Source organism: Furipterus horrens, unplaced genomic scaffold (assembly GCF_987537825.1).
Source record: "Furipterus horrens unplaced genomic scaffold, mFurHor1.1.pri manual_scaffold_7, whole genome shotgun sequence".
NCBI classification, from domain to species: domain Eukaryota; kingdom Metazoa; phylum Chordata; class Mammalia; order Chiroptera; family Furipteridae; genus Furipterus; species Furipterus horrens.
The window spans coordinates 42997182-43015320 of NW_028327177.1; the positions used below are offsets into that span (position 1 = coordinate 42997182).

Here is an 18139-nt window from a genome sequence, read left to right on the forward strand (position 1 = left end):
CAGACTTAGTCCCTGGCTATGAAACTTGCATTTTGGAGGTAGAAAGAGATTAAAACCTAATTATCAATGACGTAACACTATGAAGAAATACATATTAGTGTTAGAGCATAGTAGAAAACGATCTCACAGGACTATGGGAAGCCTTCTTTGAAGAGGTGGGGTTTAAGCAGAGTGAGCAGAAGATAGCTGTGTGTGTTGCAGGGGGCATGGGGAGACATGTAGTAGAGCAATGTATTGACATCCCCAGAAGAGAGAATGGCCTGTGCAGAGATCTTGAGACAGGAAAGAGCATGGAGAATTGTGAGTGTGTGTGTGTGTGTGTGTGTGTGTGTGTGTGTGTGTGTGTAATATACACAGCTAAGGGAAATGATACCAAAGTAAGGCCAGAGTGGTAGTCTGAAGTCATGTCAAGTAGAGTCTTATAGGTGGGCCACAGTGAAGATTTTTATTTTATCCTGAGAATAGTGTGGAGCCATCGAGAGATTTTTTTTAAACAGGAGAGTCATATAATCATGTATAAAAACCACTGTAGCCGCTGTTTGGAGCAATAAGGGTTGTGTTAAGGCATTATAGTAGCCTAGGCAGGATGATGACAGCTTGGGTTTGGACGATGCCAATAGAGAGGCAGAAACATAGGTGCTGTGAGGCAGGAGTTCCCGCTTTTTCATACCATGGCACACACAAATGCTTTTTAAAAATGTCATACTGGGATAAACAGACAGGGATGTCCCAGGTGCTGAGAGGGGTTCATATTTTGGCATAATGGTAACCCATTCGCAACAGTCTGCTGGAGAAACTCTAATCTAAGAGAAAGGAGTTTGAGTCCCAAGTATTTGGTTTTAAGCAGTTGTCTTGATGGAAGTGCCTCTGAGCTCTAGAAACTAGAGAGCAGAGGGGAAGGATCATGGGTTAGTTTGCCTATAGGCTGAGTTTTTGGTTTCCTTCAGTCATTCAAGGAGCATATTGAGTAGACAAATATGTGGGTTTGGTGATCAAAGGAGATAAAAATATAAACCGTATAAGTTCTATAGAAGGTACCTGAAGCCAGCTAGGGAGGCTGCATAGGACCAAGGCTTATGGAATTTCCATATTTAAAAATTAACTAGAGGAGAATGAGCTAGCACAGAAGATTGAAAATCAGTCCCGAAAGGTGGACAGCACAGCGGATGACCTACAAGTTGCTATTAGTTACAAAAAAAAAAAAAAAAAAAGTTAAGTATTATTACTTTCGTAGTCTTTGCTAGGGCTTTAAAAACATGATTTGCTCTATGCAAATTAAAATATTTTTTAAACTTCATAAAGATTTCCCTTCATTAAAAAATGACTTGCTGTTATAAGAGATTTAGAATTCAGAATTTCTTTTTTCTTAAGAAATGTTGTGATAGATTAAATGTTATTTCGGAGACATCATAGTCACCCCATCTAGGATAATAGGTACATCACTATTGTGAAACTGAAGATGAAGACATCTTATTGAAGTAACTGTACAGCTGTGGCAGAAGATGAAAGGAAAGGTTAACTGTTGGATGTGTGAATGTGTGCGATAAAGATTTGTTGGGGAAGAATAATCGGAGCTGTGTTGAAGAAGACTCATGGTGAGGTGTACCCAAATTTGATAGCTGTGATCTTATCTCAGGTCACCATTTGGCCACAGACCTGTCGTTTAGAATGCAGCTGGCCTCGCACAGGCCTGTGAAGGGGGAGGAGAAACCCTGGCAGCTCTTGCCGGTCTGGTTGGCAAGCGAGGCTTGTGCAAAGAGCTGTGAATTGCAGGTGAGGAGACCTGTGCACTAGTCCTGATTGAGTCAATACAAATGTGTTACATGGATGACTTCAACAAATTTTTGGTGCCTAGTTTGTGCCAAGACATGTTTTACAGGCAAAGAGATCGAGGCCCAAAAGTTTGATGACTTTCTCCAAATCAAAGTGAAGGAAGAAGCTAGGAATTGAATCCAGATCTTTTGAGTCTGAAATAGGTCACCTGCCATGTGAATGTAGTGTCTTGGCCTCCAGTGGGACCAAAGAAGGGTCTGTTGTCACACCCTCATTCACGCTCTGAAAACAACAGAATAACAGAAAGCTTGTGAGATATTTGTCTAATGAATTTGTATGGTGGTGGGTCATCTTAAGGCCCCGTCAAAAACTGATTTATTATCTTTCAGCATTTTAGCAAGCACTAACTTTTAGTGGGACAGATCCTTGAGGAAGGAATGGTGAGGGGACGTGGCTGTTGGCCCGAGGACAACTAAGATTCTTGTCAGTTTTGTGTAATTGGCTCTGATGCCTGTTCACTCTGTCCCAGCTCTGAGCCATCAAATACTGGTGCCGTGGGTTGCTTACTCCTCTTCAAAACATATAAATGTTTAATTTGTGTGTGAAACATTCAGTCTGACTGAAAAAAATTAAAGACTCATAAACAACTTTGGAAGGTTACTGCCTTGCTCTGGTTACTATTTGTGCTAACTTATTTTAGTATACGAATCAGAACTCTGTTGACTGTGAATTGCTAATCTTAAATCAGTGAATAAATGGTACTAAAATTGGGCTGGTTTAATTTCCCAAAGAGAATATTTGGAAAATGGGGTTGGAAGAAAATAGAACAAAATCAGAGTGCAGCTGTCAGTATCTTTCTAGGTCCTTCTCTGAGGTGGTTTCCTAGATCACTACCCTTACTGCTGAGGAGTTCCTTCTTTCGCTGTGCCCTCCCTCCCAGCCTTCCTGCCTCTTTCTCCTCTTCCTTCACTTCCCCTCCACTCTCCTTTCTTCTCTAGTGAAATAATTTTTTATCGTTGCTTTACTTTGCTGTTGGGGGAATTAATCTTGGGGTGGTAATGCCTGTGAATTCTAGAGCATTCATTAATTTCTTACCATTTAGGGTTCTGTTTCATTCAAACAAGTAAATGGTCTTTTAATATAGGCGTTTGATTAGATTCTAAAGGGCCAAATCAAGGAGTTTCTGGGCTTGTGACCATATTTCATAGCAAGACTTGTTTCAGTTTTGAACAATTTGGTATTTAGGGTAAAACCATTGAAGACGGATTCCAAGAAGACAAAACTGGTAGCGCAATTCTGTTTCTTTGTTTCCAGCGTGCTTGGTTTTTTGTTATTGTTGTTGTTAGGGTTTGGAATAGGGCGATAGGACCAGCTGAGAAAGGAATCCCATAAGTGGGAGAAAGGCTGTTGGATTAGTAGGAGTGCATTTCAGCCTAAGTGGTTAGCAGTATTTGGCCATGAGGAAAAGGCCTCTAAAAATAACTGGTGAGCGGAGTTTGCAGTCAGGTCCAATTTCAGTTCTAGAAGCCTTGCTGTGGAGCTTGGCCTGCCTAGAGCTTTAGTAGGAAAGGGCCTGCGGTGTGCCTGGTACCTGCTGATGGAGCTTTGATTTTTGTCTTCCATGTATATTACTCATGGATTGAAAAAATAAAAATGGCTGAAGGTAAAGGTATATTTTTATTGTTTGAGTTAAAAGTGGTTTTGGATCCCGCTGATGACTTTTAGCTTTACTGTCAGTTATGTGCTGTTAAAATACCTTTGTCTAAGTGCTTTGACTGCATCTTCTACATTTTCTATTTCTCAGTAGTTTAGTTTTTTTGTGGAATAATCTGTCTTTAATGTGAACATTTTTTGGTATCTTCACTTAAATATCTTTTAGTATATTGTACTACCAGAGACCACATTTTACAAACTTCAGAAAAATGTACAGGTAGTTTTTCTTAGTTTAATAAGTTACTTACAGTGAAATTTTAGAATTGTATGTATTCACTCACATAAAATTATAGGAAATTTAGGGACTGTATACGTCCCACCTTGTGTTAATGAGCAGGCTTAGCTGGCTCAGGCAACCTTAGCATATGTGGAAACAGTCCTAATTTTTGTGAAGCAGAGGATACATGCAAAGAAAAGACACTAGGATTTTATTTTGGTCTTTTTTTTTTTTTTTAATTAAATAATTAACCTTCAAGTGTTCTTTAGTGATGTGTTGAATTTACATTTATGAATGTTTGTTTTGCTTTACATTGTAAGATTGTCTTCCCTTTTAGTGAAAGCAAGTTACATTGGTTCATTTGTTGAAAACTTATTTGAGAAAAAAACACGTATGAAGACTGCTTCCAACTCTCAGCTGCCTAAGTGGCCACTGGGAGGATTCTATTATTAGTATAGAGAATATGAGTACCTGTATTTTGAAAACGGTTTTGGATAAATGGTTAGAATGGGTCTTTTGACTGTTGTGCCTCATGTAGCCATGAAGAAGAATATGAGATATATATGACATTAGTTCTTTTAGAAGATATTTTCCCCTTCTCCATGGATTACATAATTCATACTTCTGACCCACTTTTAACAGTTCTTGGGTCCCAAAGGGTGACATTTTGTAACATGGAAAAATGATCACTTTGGTGAATTACTTGACAGTTTCACTGTTTTTTTAAAAACACTTTAAGTGTGTAGAGTTTATGAAAAATGCAAAACCGCCGCATAATGCTAATAACTTGATTTGTAATTCAGTTAGTAGTAGTCTAGATAAGTAATTGACTATACTGTTCAGGTGCTGGGGTACATCTTCTATTTCCCTTTCCTCAACCAAATAAAGAGAATTACCTGTTGTCCCTAACCCACTCTTCATTTTGGAGAGAGATACATTTCATTGCTTACCATGGTAATTTTCTGTGTTTGGTACTATGAGAGAACATTTTCTGATTTGTAGGTCATGTGCTTTTTTGATGGGTCAGCATGGAAAAAAATGAATCACATTGTTTTTGCCATATTCTTAACTCCCATTAAAAAATCTTTTCCACTAATTCCTGGGACTACATGTTGAATATGGAGCCAGAAAATGACCTGAAGACCCTTAGATTTATCCTGATCTTAGAAAATAGGGACAGCTACTTGGTGTTCTTCCGGAGTACCATTGGATCAAAGTCTGGTTTCAGGTTTGCTTGGGGAGTTTTAAACCCGCTTGAAGGGTTTATCTTACTATGCTTTTTTTCAGTTTAATTGGGAAGAAATTGATCTGCCCTTTGGGACTAGGTATACCATATTTACAAAGTGACACATAAAGAGTGTATTATTTAGTTTCAATTAAAAAGTTCCCCTCGAAAAGGTATCTTAGGAAATATTTCTTTCTATTATTTACTGTTTTATACAGTAATAAGATTAATAATGCCAGAGTAAAACCTCAATTATTTCACATTATAAAGGGATGGATGAAATGTTGCTAATAATTTCATAGTCTAGCTAAGCAACCTTAGCCCTGTTAAAGTTATAAATCTGCTTAATAAGAATATATTGAATGAAAATCTGAGATTTATTATACATTTCATGCATTTTCAAATAGTTTAAAATAATGTTTTAATGACAAAATCAATATGAAGGTCATTATTACCTTGTACCAAAGATTATTTTAAGACTGTTCAGCATTTGCCTACAAGCATCAATCATAAATGGCCTCCTGCCATTGTTCCTTCAAGTTCCTGTGTCCACTCTTGCTGCTGTCGTCATGCCTTTTACAGGCCTTCCCTCCATCAGAACCTGGTTGCTTTAACTCATTTGGGTTAGGTTGTCTTTAAAATCTGCTCTTTAGTTTTGTGCAGTGAGTTAGGACACTTGATTGAAGTTGTCAGAATCATGTTTAAAACAAATGTAAACAGACTTTAGGTAAAGGTGTGTCCTCTGTGTTTGTTTTTCTCTCTCCTCCCCCTTCCAGTGCCTCCTCTCTGTTTTGGTGCATGCATTTATAGGATTATTTTTAAAAACCTTTTTCAACTTCTTATTTATATTTGGTGTTGCAGGTCAAACACTTTGATGAGTATTTCTGCATTAACTTGGATAAATGATAACTTCCTTTTGAGAATCTCAGAAACTTTCCTCCTTCATTTCTGCCTCAAGAAAGACTTAGTTAGAAGCCCTGACCAGGTAGTTCAGTTGGTTGAGCAGAAATTGTCAGCATTTTTCATTTCATGACACACATAAACTAATTACTAAAATTCTGTGGCACACCAAAAAATTGTATTTTTGCTGATCTGACAAAAAATGGTATAATTTTGATTCATTCACACCAGACAACTATTGTTGGGCTGGCTGTTGTCATTTTTTTTTTATTTGGCACCCTAAGGGAAAAGAGGTCAGTGCCTCTGACTAAATAGTTGAGTATTTCATGTTTTAAAGTTCTTGGCAGCACACCAGTGTGCCTCCTGTGGCACATGGGTTGAAAATCACTGGGTTAGAGTGTCATCCTGACAGGCCAAGAAAACAATAGAAATGGGGAAAGAATTGAACTTTGAAATCATATTATTATTTGTTTTATAAGCTTACTTTATTAATAAATAATGTTGCCTTTTCTTTCTTTTTGAGGGTGCTATCTTTTTAGAAATTTTTATTTATTAAAATTTTAAACTAAAGTATTGTAGACATACAATAAATACTGTATGAGTTTCAGGAGTATGACATAGTTATTCAACATTTATATAGCTTTCAAAGTGATACAGCAATAAATCTTGTCACTGTACAAAGTTATTATAGTATTCTATATTCCCTATGCTGTACATTACATCCTTGTGACATATTTATTTTATACTAGAAGTTTGTACTTCTTATCTTTTCTACCCATTCCCCCACCTTTGTAAATAGCATCACCTTGTGTGCACTTTTATCTAGGTACACATTTTGAAAACTTAATTACTGAGTAAAAATAGTATCAGGTCTAACACATATGTTGAATAAATATGTTAAGTGAATGAATAAAAGGATGAACTACATTTAGCCTTATTATCTTCTAGTTACTTGGGAATAATACAAGACACTGGTGTCAATTACAAAATGTCCAAGAGGAGACAAGACAAAAATCCATTTTTCTTGCAATGTTACACTCATTTTAAATAGGAAATTTAAATTTGTTTCTTAAAGGCAATAAGTAGTCAAGGGAGGAACATTAACAGTCATCATAATTCTATTACAGTCTATTAAGTTACATATTTGGGAGTAAATGAATACTTCAGAAGGCATTATTCTTATTATAGTGAGTATTCTATACAAATGGGTATGCATGCATATATCTGTATGTTATATATAATAGAAATAAGGTCTTATACAGTATTTAAAAAAGCTTTATGTATATGGATGTTTAATAAATTAAACACACAACATTGCTACTCTATCTGTGGTGGTCCTCTGCCCCCACAGAAGGTCCTCACTTTTTCCTTTTATAAAAATTTTGTGGTGCTTTATTTTATATTGTTCTTATAATTTCTGTGCTTAAGACACATAAAAAATACCAAAACTTATAATTTCCCCTCACCAACAGTGCAGAAATTTTTGCCTAGTCTCTTCTGCTTCCATGGTGACGTTCAGGTAATGAAATAGTGAAGCATGCTTTAAGTGGATTTAATACACAACTCCTGCCCAGCAAGTATTTTTTAATATATGCATTATGTTTTTAAATAACCAGCTTTTAGGAGACTTTTAATAGATAATATTAGAAAGAAATTAGGTGGCCATATGTTTTTTGGTACGTATACTTTTATGAATTTACCGTATGATTATTTATAAATCTGGTCCTTTTTGGTAGGTCTGTTAATATTTAAAAAACATTAGAAAAGAAAATTGACTTTCTTTAACAATGAAATTTGTCTTATTTGGTCATCATAATTTTATATATTTAAGTATAGATATACATAGATAAAGACATATATGTTTGAGTGTGTCTACACACACATACACTTTCTCTCAGATTGATTTAGTTGATTTAGTTTTTATGGCACCTTTTGGGAAGTTGATCTACTGGTTGTTTTAAAAAATGTGTATATCTTTTAAACAAGGAAAATGTAAGTTTATTTTTTCATCCAGAAGAATTGGCAGTGGATTCTTGATTTGAGCCACTGGAAAATTACTACCAGAATTTTGTAATGAGAACTGGATTTAGGTGTCAGAAAGCAGGTTTAAATGGGAACTCATTGTGTTTTTGGAAATCATGTAGTTTGACCCACTCATGTGTGAACTGAGGAACTCAGTCAGGTCCAATGAAGTCAGGGTAAACTCCTAGCTCTGCCGGCCTTGTGTTGGTGACTTCAGGTAAATCATTTAATCTTTTCTCTATAAAATAGAGATGATTATTCCTGTTCTTATCCCTAGTGGTTCTCCACCAGGCATTTCCATTGTGGGGGACAGTTGGTAACGTTTGAGTGTTCGTCATAATCATGGGGAGCTATTGCCTTTGGGACCTGCTAGGGAAGCCAGCTGCTCTGCAGTGTTAAGTAACAGCCACACAGGATGAAGATTTGTCCTGTATCAACATTCACAAGTGCCCTGTAGAGAGACTATGGCAAGACATTGTGAGAATCATATGCAACCATGCCCAGGGAAGCAGTTTGAAGAGAGGACATGTGCTCAAAAAGTAGAGGTGTCCTGCCTTTCTACCTGTCGATAAACTTTTCCTTTTCTCACGGGGCATTTTAGGATATGACATACCCTTTAAATTTAATTGTTAATATTTTTAAAATGTTTATTATAGTCTTTTAAAAGAGAAACTTGAATATTATAGTCTTCCCTTATAAGGAGAGTGTTCACCCTTTTATATTCCTATCACTTGACTTTCATCACTTTTGTTTATTTTTGGCTGTACGAAGGACATTTCCCGAAGAATGTAAGGTATATTAAACATGTCAAATATGATAAGTGACACTTTGGGGGACGGCAGTTTACAAAACTGTTTCCTGCATTGAGAACAGTTGTGAATGAGCCCTTTCCTACTTCCCTCGGTCCCAGTGGGTCTTGTAGAGGAGGAGGGCTGAATTGTGCTGTTTCGCTTCTCCTCTTCCCTGATCGCTAGCTCTATAGATTGTTTCTTTCTTCTTCTGTCCCTCTTTGGCCAAAAAAAGAGAATGGTTTTGGGAGAGGTACTTTCTGCAACAGTTAGCAGAGTTTTTAAGATTCTACAGAAACTGAAATGGGACAAAGAAGAGGGTTTGGCTACATTTCTATATGATTTCATTAAGTTGTTGATAATGCTCTGAACTTTGAAGGGGGTAGTATTTAGGTAGTTCAGATAAAGAACTTAGAAGGAAGGAATATATGTATTATATCAAAACTATTTTTAAAAAAATTTTAACCCATCAATAGTTTATTTCTTTCATTACTTAGAAGTTAGGGTTTTGCATATATTGTGTTGAGTCTAAGCAGAATCTTTCATTTTCCAAATCTTTATTTTGTGTAACATGTTTTGAGAATTTAAGTGAAAACTAGTTTGAATTGACTTACCATTGTAAGTACTATCAAATACTGGAGAAATAATTCAATGAAAAGAGGTGTTTGATAAAGTATTTTCTTAACAATGACATTGTACATCATTTTCTTTTTAAACAGACACTAAGCATGGAGGGCACAAGAATGGAAAGAAAGGAGTACTTTCTGGAAGTTCATTTTTTACATGGTTCATGGTCATTGCATTGCTGGGAGTCTGGACATCAGTAGCTGTCGTCTGGTTTGATCTTGTTGATTATGAGGAAGTTTTAGGTAAGAATTTCAATATTGTTTCTTACGACATTTGTAAGAGCACAAATGTCATCCCTTAGTAATCTTAAAGATTTATCAGCATCTTTTATGTAATGTTAATTTCTGAGCCTTTCAGTGCTTCTCAGTAGATTGTGGAAAAGGGATATTATCAGCATTACCTTGAAGACCAGCTTTTCAATTTCTTTGAACATGCTCCTTAGTAAAAACAAATAAACAAACAAAAAAAGGTGGGGCTTTATATTATACATATATCACACAGAAATGTTTTATCAAATAGTGCTTACTCTCACTGCAAGCAATACTCTTAATTTATATTCTATTTTATTATATTATGAATTTAAAAATTACTGGTGTGAACTACTGAATTTATTTAAGGAATTTATTAATGGACCATGAACATACAATTCACAAGACCTTGCCTTAGAGAGCCTTTCAAAGGACATCCCTCTGTGTCTTTAATGGAATTGGTGTGTGTGTGTGTGTGTGTGTGTAGGTATCGCAGGTGTGGTGTTGTGAGGAAGTCGCCCTGTTATTTCTGATAGTTGTCTTCCTTTCTACTCCTTTTTCATTTTCTCTCCTAATCACTGCAATTTTTCATGACTGTTTGCATTAATGAGTCTTAGTTATTTTTGGAGTCATACTCTTTTTTTAACCTAACCAAGTCTTTTTTGTTTTTTAATTTCTCATGAAATTCACATCAAATTTAATATAAAAAATATTTGAAAGTCAACAAACAGTTCACTGATTTTTAATATATTTATCATTTTGTTCTATCATCATTGTTATATAATTCTAGAGTATTTTCATTGCCCCTTACTCCCAAAACACGCCATTTCCCACTCCTTCTCTCTCTTGGCAAACACTAATACACTATCTGTGTCTATGGATTTGCCTGTTCTGGACATTTCATGTAAATGGAATTATACAGTATGTGGCCTTCTGTGTATACCTTTTGCACTTAACATAATGTTTTCAAGGTTTAATACTTACTCCATTTTACAGCTGAAAAATATTCCATTACATGGATATACCATATTTTGCTTTTCCATTCATCAGTGATGGACATTAGGATTGTTTCCCCTTTCTGGCTATTGTGAATAAATGGCCTTCTTCTTTAATAGCTCAGGGAAAGATGTGGAACCTGTCACTGAACAGAATGCACACTTCTCTATATGTACACTGTTGCATAGTGAAACCTCTCCCTTCTGTAGACCCTATTGTACTGCTTTACTTATTAGATTATAGCCATCTTTCTGGGGTGGGGAGAAAACCAAAGAACAGCAAAATATACCTACATGTAATCTGCCATTCATTGAAGCTTCTCATTTTTATTACTTTAAGTATTTCTGGATAAATTGATAGACTAACAGAGAAAGTACTTTAATGTAGAGTCAAACTTCTATGTAATCTGTGATTTTGTTGACTTACACATTGCCAGGGAAAGTATTACAAAAGGAAAGATTTTAAATATTTGTACATTTAAGCACAAGTAACAATTTTTGTGTTTTTACATGCATGCAGCCAAAGCAAAGGACTTCCGTTATAATTTATCAGAGGTACTTCAAGGTAGGCTATTGGAGATACATTTTAAGTTCACTGGTATTAGTCTCTAAAATCTCACCCTTATTCTTCTAATTCAGTTATCACATATGCCAGAGAATGTAAGTGGTAGGACCAATTTCCCTTTCTAAGCTTGTCAGAAATTACAATACTTTTCATGTTTCTGATGTTGTTTAAGCTCTGTACTACATGTAGCCTCAACCTGAAGATCAGTGTGCTTTTTATTTTCTTAGAAATAGAAATATAATTCTCCATTATTATTCTTGTCCTTTTAATGTGTGTGCTTTCTAAATCAGATTTCTACATAGTAAGTTTTCCTATGTTGCGGACCCTGACCAGCGGTGTCCGCGGCATTGTGGATGCAACGAACAAAATCACATGGACTGCAGCATTAATCCAGTGGAGAAAAGGGACAGAACGGCCACTCTAAATCAGTGAGAGCGCCACGACCCTTGCCTGGACAGGCTTTTATTCCTTTCTGGGTGGATCACATCAAACAAAGTTACAAATCTCTTTGCTAAGGTTGCTTTATATGGTTGTTATTTACAGATAATAAAGAAAAGAATGTTGTGCATGCAAGGAAACAATAAGGATGGGAGATCTGGCCACATCCTGTCCTTAAAACAGTTCAGAATAGACCTTGAGAAGTTACTTTAAAGTTATACATTAAATATCTGCTGTTTTTCAACTCAGGGTGATGAAGTTTTTTAGCAAAAGCAAGCTTTTAAGCAGTATAGATACAACGCAGGCCTGATTCCCATGGGAAAGCCAATCTGCGGGCCTGGCTCCTGTGTGCCACCTCACACCTGTCAGTTTTCCAAACCAGGGCTGAGCTACATTTGCCATTGCCATGCGGACCGGTTTCCTATATCCCTAAGTAGAGCAAGGGCTCTGGAAGGGTAAAGACTGGTTATAGCTACTCTACTTCAAAAGTTCTGTTTGCTCTTATGCAATGTTTTGATAGACCTTATTTAGGAAATGGTAACAGTGCTGCCAACTGTTTTTCTGGTGCTAATGCTGTATTTGTTAATGTTCTTTAAAATATTGCTGTACATTTATTATGTCTCTTCACAGCCATTGTCCAGTGGTAAATTATCAATCATGTTGATTTGAGGATTTTTTAAAGAATTGAATGTATTTGACTCATTTGAAATGCTAAATATAACATCGCTCCTAGATAGTAAAGCTTTTTTAAAGTCTTAAGATACATATTTACTATTCTTGAAGAGGAAAGGCTCTGGTAGTATTGTATTCTCAATTTATGTGTTTTAAGCCTTATTTTCTTTCTTATTAGTAGATGGCCAATGCCACCTTAGATTTGTTAGGCAAACAGTTCCTTAATCTCTAAGTGAATCGGCAATGCCATCTACTACTAAGAATAACTAAGTTTTCCTTTGTGACTTCAGAAAGCCAGTTTTACATACTTTATTTTCAAAAGTCTTTTATTTATTTTTCTTTTTTGAGTCATGGTGTTTCTATTGTAAATCATTACAGTAAAATATAAAATTGTCCTCTTAATGTTTAGTACTTGTACTCAATTCAATTATTTATGTTTAGCCTTTATTTGAGGCTTGCATTTGTTCCTTTTGTTTTGAATATTGATGGTGGAACTTCTGTACTTTAGAAACATTATGTCATGTGATTGTTAGAAATGGATCATAATTATTTCTTATATATGTTGAGAAGTTTTCGTAAAATATTTGTGATAGTATAATTTTTTAAAAAGTTCTGAAATGATTAAGTCAGGATATTATTAAACCTATAAGGAAAATATCTCAGTTATATTTCTTAGGTTTGTTAGGCAAACAGTTCCTTAATCTCTAAGTGACTTGCCCATCATATTTAGTTAAGATATTCATTTAGCACTGCTTTTTAGGATTAAAAGAACAAAGAATTGTATTGCTTGGTAACATTTATGGCTAATGTGCAAGGACTCCAGTAAGTGGTAATACCTTATTATGTTTGTCTTTCTTTTCATTCCCATATCCATCTTTCCTCCCCCCTTGTAGGAAAACTAGGAGTCTATGATGCTGATGGTGATGGCGATTTTGATGTGGATGATGCCAAAGTTTTATTAGGCAAGTAGACATTTTACTTTGTGTTAATGTTGGTAAAATTCTGGAAACAAAAGAATAATTTTTCCCTTGATGATATCTATGTCAATTGTATACATTTTATGAAAGGTATTTTCTTGCCTAAATCAAATATTTTATTCTTGTTGAAATGTTAAATGGCTTAATTATTTTTCCATGGATATCATGTAAGTTTTAACATATCCTCTTAATAAGTATAATAACTTGATGTATTTTTTCAGATTTATAGCACTTTATATTCTGAACTTAACATTTGAACATATAGATAATGTGCTAGTCTGTTTCAAATATGGTAATTACAGCATTCTGTAGCATCACTTGACATGATCCACTTTCATTTGAAAATGCGAATTTTTAAAAGATTACATAAATTTATTTTGAAATTTAAAAAATGGTAGTAAGCATCTTAAAATGTGCTGTGCATATTTTAAAGATAACATTAAGAATATGAACTAGTGGTTTTTGGCCAGGTTTATTTTGGAAGTCTTGAGCCCTTCTCTTTACCTGTCTTTATCATTGAGATATTTCTTCTAATAAATAAATATGTGATGTGCCCTCATTTGTTTTAAAATGTTGTTTTACTAGAAAAAATGGTACTGGTTTTATTATGCATATTCTCTATAATATGGCCTGGAGAGAGATGTATTTCCACTTATTAAACCACATCATTTCCTTTGCTTTAGTATGTAGCATAATATTTATTAAAACTTCTTATAGTGAAGTCTTTAGGAAAATAATGAATGTGGAATGGTATTATACACTCCACTTAGCTTAACAAAATAATGGCACAAAGAAATTCTTCCTATACACAAAATTTTGTGTGTATTTTATGGACATGAAAAAAAATGGGAGGATATCACATCTGTAACCAGTGAAACTGTTTTCAGTAGATTTAGCTTAACCTTCCTATAAAACACTGAATTCTAAATATGAAAAAATGGTTTAGTTATGATTAAATATAATATAGCTTCTTAAATTTAGTTTATGTTTTATTATTGATCAGTGGGAGTTATACTATTTACTACTTAACAATGGAAGTTCACTATCAATGAAAATTTTTTTTCCAGCTTAACTTTAATGAAATTTTTATGTAATTCTGTTATTACATAGCTAAATTTGAGTTTATATAAATATAGTAAATCTCAGAAGACTATAATCCTTGGCATGCAAAACAAATAAAATTATGTGGAATTTAACATCAGAATGATACTGGTTTGCTTGCCTGTAACTGGTTTATTACTCCATTTTATTACTTTAATGGTAGATTCTGAATAGTGAAGCTTTTTAATTTTAAAAATACTTCATATGGGTCAAGTTTCCTCATTTTTTAGAAATATTACTTCTATTTATATGTTTTTGATTTTTTGGTTTTAAATCAATTATCTGATCTGTCAGATAGGAAATGTCAACTATTAAAATTATATGTGTTTTTTTAAATAAAACACTAATTTGTATAGCAAACTTACATTAATAACTTGATTTTTAGTATTACATTTAGATTTCAAGAGTTTATTTCCTTTTAAAGTTTTAAAGCAACCATTAACAGGTTAATTAATTGTAATTTAGAACATTGCTATTGGCAGGTAGTCACACATATGGTGTGGGTGAATCATACTTTTTTTTTTTTTATAAGCATTATATATTCAGAGGTGCAATTAAATTTGGTGAATCTCATTTTATTTTGGTAATTTGACTACTAAGTGCCCAAAGGCTCAGATAAACAATTTTGCCATATATATGTACTAATCCACATTTAGCTTGTGGCTTCAGTAAAGATAAAGCAAACCATATGTGAACTGTTTGGCTCACTTAATGTCCTCTGACCTTATTGCTGTGGTGTTTGCATTCTCTGCATGAAGTGCAGCCTTGACCAGGATTGAATTTTATGATTAAAGTTCCTTCCTAGTTTGTGAAGTTATTGTAGTTTAGAAATTCTTGGGGTACAGAGACATTAATGGACTCTGTATTTTCTGAGAGAGGTTATGAGGGGAGCAAATTCATTGAGCATATACACCAAAAGAAGCCCCACTTCCTGAGTGCATTCTCATTGGAGAGACAGGTCAAGGGTAAGGATTTGGATTTAAGGCAGAGGGTGTCCAAAGGGATGGATGAAAGTAGGAAGTTGGAGATTAGGGGAGAGCTTGGCATGGTAGGGGAAATAATAGTTGAGATTGTTACAATAATAGTTTTGGCATTTCTTTTATAAGTATTTCTTTCTGCATTCTTAAATCTGCAAACATTTAAATACTATCAATTTGAGGAAATGTACACATTCATGTTTGCACTTTTTTTTCACATTTTAAAGTTTGTTTTTTCTTGTGAAATAATAAAGAACAAAATATGTGTGAATAAATCAAGATCAATAGCCATCATTTATTTTATTATTTCATTGTTTCTAGCCATGACTTTTAAGCAATACTTTGAAAATATTCTAAGCCTGTTCTAGTTTACATAGCTTCCTACTTTTGTAGCCAAATTTTCTAAAATAAAGTATCTTTAATTTTGGTTTGGATAATTGAAAATTACATTGTTTGAAAATGTATTCTCTGAAAACTTGTTTACCCAATATAATGGATAGCAAATTGATCCCAGAAACTAAAGGTTAAGAGTAACATATTCTTAGAATAATGCCACTGAAGGATTACATGATTGGCTTTTGTCCTGGGACAAGTACCTAGCTGGTACCATATCAGGTATGGCTGGAGCATGAAAAGGTTGCCTTGGTAAACATTCATAGACTGGAATGGGATGCATTAGTTAGCTGGAGAGAAGAAAGGACTGGATATCGCCCACTCAAAGGCATTCATACCCTGCTCTTTGGTTTGGGCCTGCTCTTAGAGGTTAAGGAATTGTATACCCAGAACTTTTTCAGTACTGTTGTCTTAAAAATCACAGGAGATGCATAGTTGGATAAATTTGTTTTTGTTTAAATATTTTTGCATATTTGTCATACAGTTCAGCCTGTCATAGTGAAGGGCAGTCAAGTTCTATATTTTATATTTTATGCTTGGAAGTACTTATATTGCAAAATTTGAAAGAAAAAAGTGTTTATTGCAGATATACAGCTATGGTGTTTTAAGGGAGGAGGGAGAAATAATGTGTTTCCACAGAGACTTGGGTGGGAATATAGATCTCTGTTCATAGCAATCATCAATTGTTAAATTCAGTAAAAAAAACATTCTGAGTTTGTCAATAATAATTTAAACACTAATGCAGTTCGTGGTCCCCTCTTCCTGAAATAAATGAAGGATGGCATGATGGAGCTCTTCTATGGTTTCAAGTGGGGGAAATTCACTAAAATGTTTAATATTTATACTCCTTATCTTGCTATAATCTCTTACCTGCTAATCTTCATTGCTGGTAGTTATGCTACATGGAGAAATTCTGTGTTGTTAGAGCCTGAAATACTAAATTGAGTGGTTATAATTTCACCTCTAAAATCACAGATGTTTACATTTTTTACAGCCAGAACCCTACACCCTGTCTTACTTTCCCCTCCTCACAAGTATAGTCCTTGCCATCTAGAGCTTGGCAGTATTGGTGACTTTGGAATTCAGAGACCTTTCCTATCCAACGCTAGTTCTTCACAGGCCAAAGAAAACAATATTACTTTGCTTTTTTTCCATCGTGGGGGCCTGTTTTTGGGACCAAGATTTACAGACAACAAGAATCTGGGGTCTTTGCAGTAGAAGCTAATTTCTTGGGCTGATGGAGACAAAACTTTGGAATGTTCTTATTGCAAATGACTGGCTAAGTCCATGATCAAATTTCATATTGGTAGGCAGAGTGAATTATTATTAATAACTGACTTTTATTATTTGCTAAAATTAAAGAACCATGTGTCAGCCAGAAAATTATAGAGCTAACATATTTTATAACGTTAAAATATGTTAATTATCTGCGTTAGACACGATTTGAGTGTATTTATACCCATCTACGGAGGCTGTGAAGAGTATCCAGTAATTTTGGAGTTTCTCAAGTTAACTCCAGTCCCCAAGGGGAAAAGTGGGAGGAAATGAACCTTTGTGTTTTCAAGAAATAGACATGGAAGTATGTAAAAGTTTGTATAATCAACTCTCGATAATACCTGGTTGGTAAATGAGCAAAGCCAGAGGTTCAGAGTATCTGTCTTTTCCCCTGCATACCACTGTTATTCACTCCTCCCTTGACACCAGTCAGTCAATGTTGGCTGACGCAGTTTTGTGTTTTTCAGCTCTAGATTCTCTGATGAGAGGAAGGCAAACCTGGTTAGGGGCTGGTAGACATGGCGAGGATTAGTCAGATTTTGCCTTTCCTTTAGTTCATGTGATTGAGAGTTGATTGTAAGGTTTGCATCTTAATTGATATCTTTATTTTCCAAAATATCTTTCCTGTAAACCTCTGTGACAATGATGCACATCCTTTTTGAGCTCACTCTCCCTCAGCTTCTTTTTTCCACCTAACTGCTCTCCTTATTTTCTCTTTCTCTCTTCCTTTATTCTTATGTAGGCCTGACCAAAGATGGCAGTAATGAAAATATTGATTCTCTTGAGGAAGTCCTTAATATTTTAGCAGAGGAAAGTTCAGATTGGTTTTATGGTTTCCTCTCATTTCTCTATGATATAATGACTCCCTTTGAAATGCTAGAAGAAGAAGAAGAAGAAAGCGAAACCGCAGATGGTGTTGATGGTACGTCACAGAACGAAGGGGTTCAGGGAAAGACTTGCGTCATTTTGGATTTACATAACCAGTAACTTTGATTCAGGGACTGAAGTCATCGGCTTCTGAAAACCTGAAGCAGTCTCCTTTTTCTTTCTTCCCTTTGCTCACCCAGGGCTTACTGTGCAGTGGGGCAGCTATGATCAAACAATGCAAAGCAACCATGTGGTCTTTTCCCAAAGTACAGCTCCTAGCTAGTCCTTTGCTTGGCTTCCCCACTTCTAGCGGAGAAGGGGGCATTCCTCATTCCTGTAGTTGTCTACAAAGTGCATTGACAGTGA

At 35.0% G+C, this 18139-nt stretch overlaps 1 protein-coding gene across 10 annotated transcripts in view; it reads left to right on the plus strand.

The window, feature by feature from the left end:
- The window catches only part of ASPH (aspartate beta-hydroxylase), a 217355-nt gene that overhangs the window by 18545 nt on the left and 180671 nt on the right, over positions 1-18139 (plus strand). For 6 of the 10 annotated variants that reach the window (XM_090283644.1, XM_090283646.1, XM_090283642.1 and 3 more), the window contains exons 2-3: positions 9358-9507; positions 13077-13145. In XM_090283644.1, coding sequence (XP_090139770.1) covers positions 9358-9507; positions 13077-13145 — 219 coding nt within the window. Of the gene's footprint in view, positions 1-3272; positions 3437-9357; positions 9508-11028; positions 11074-13076; positions 13146-17648; positions 18042-18139 lie in introns of those variants that run through there. The other 4 variants (XM_090283649.1, XM_090283643.1, XM_090283645.1 and 1 more) reach the window with 4 other exon arrangements.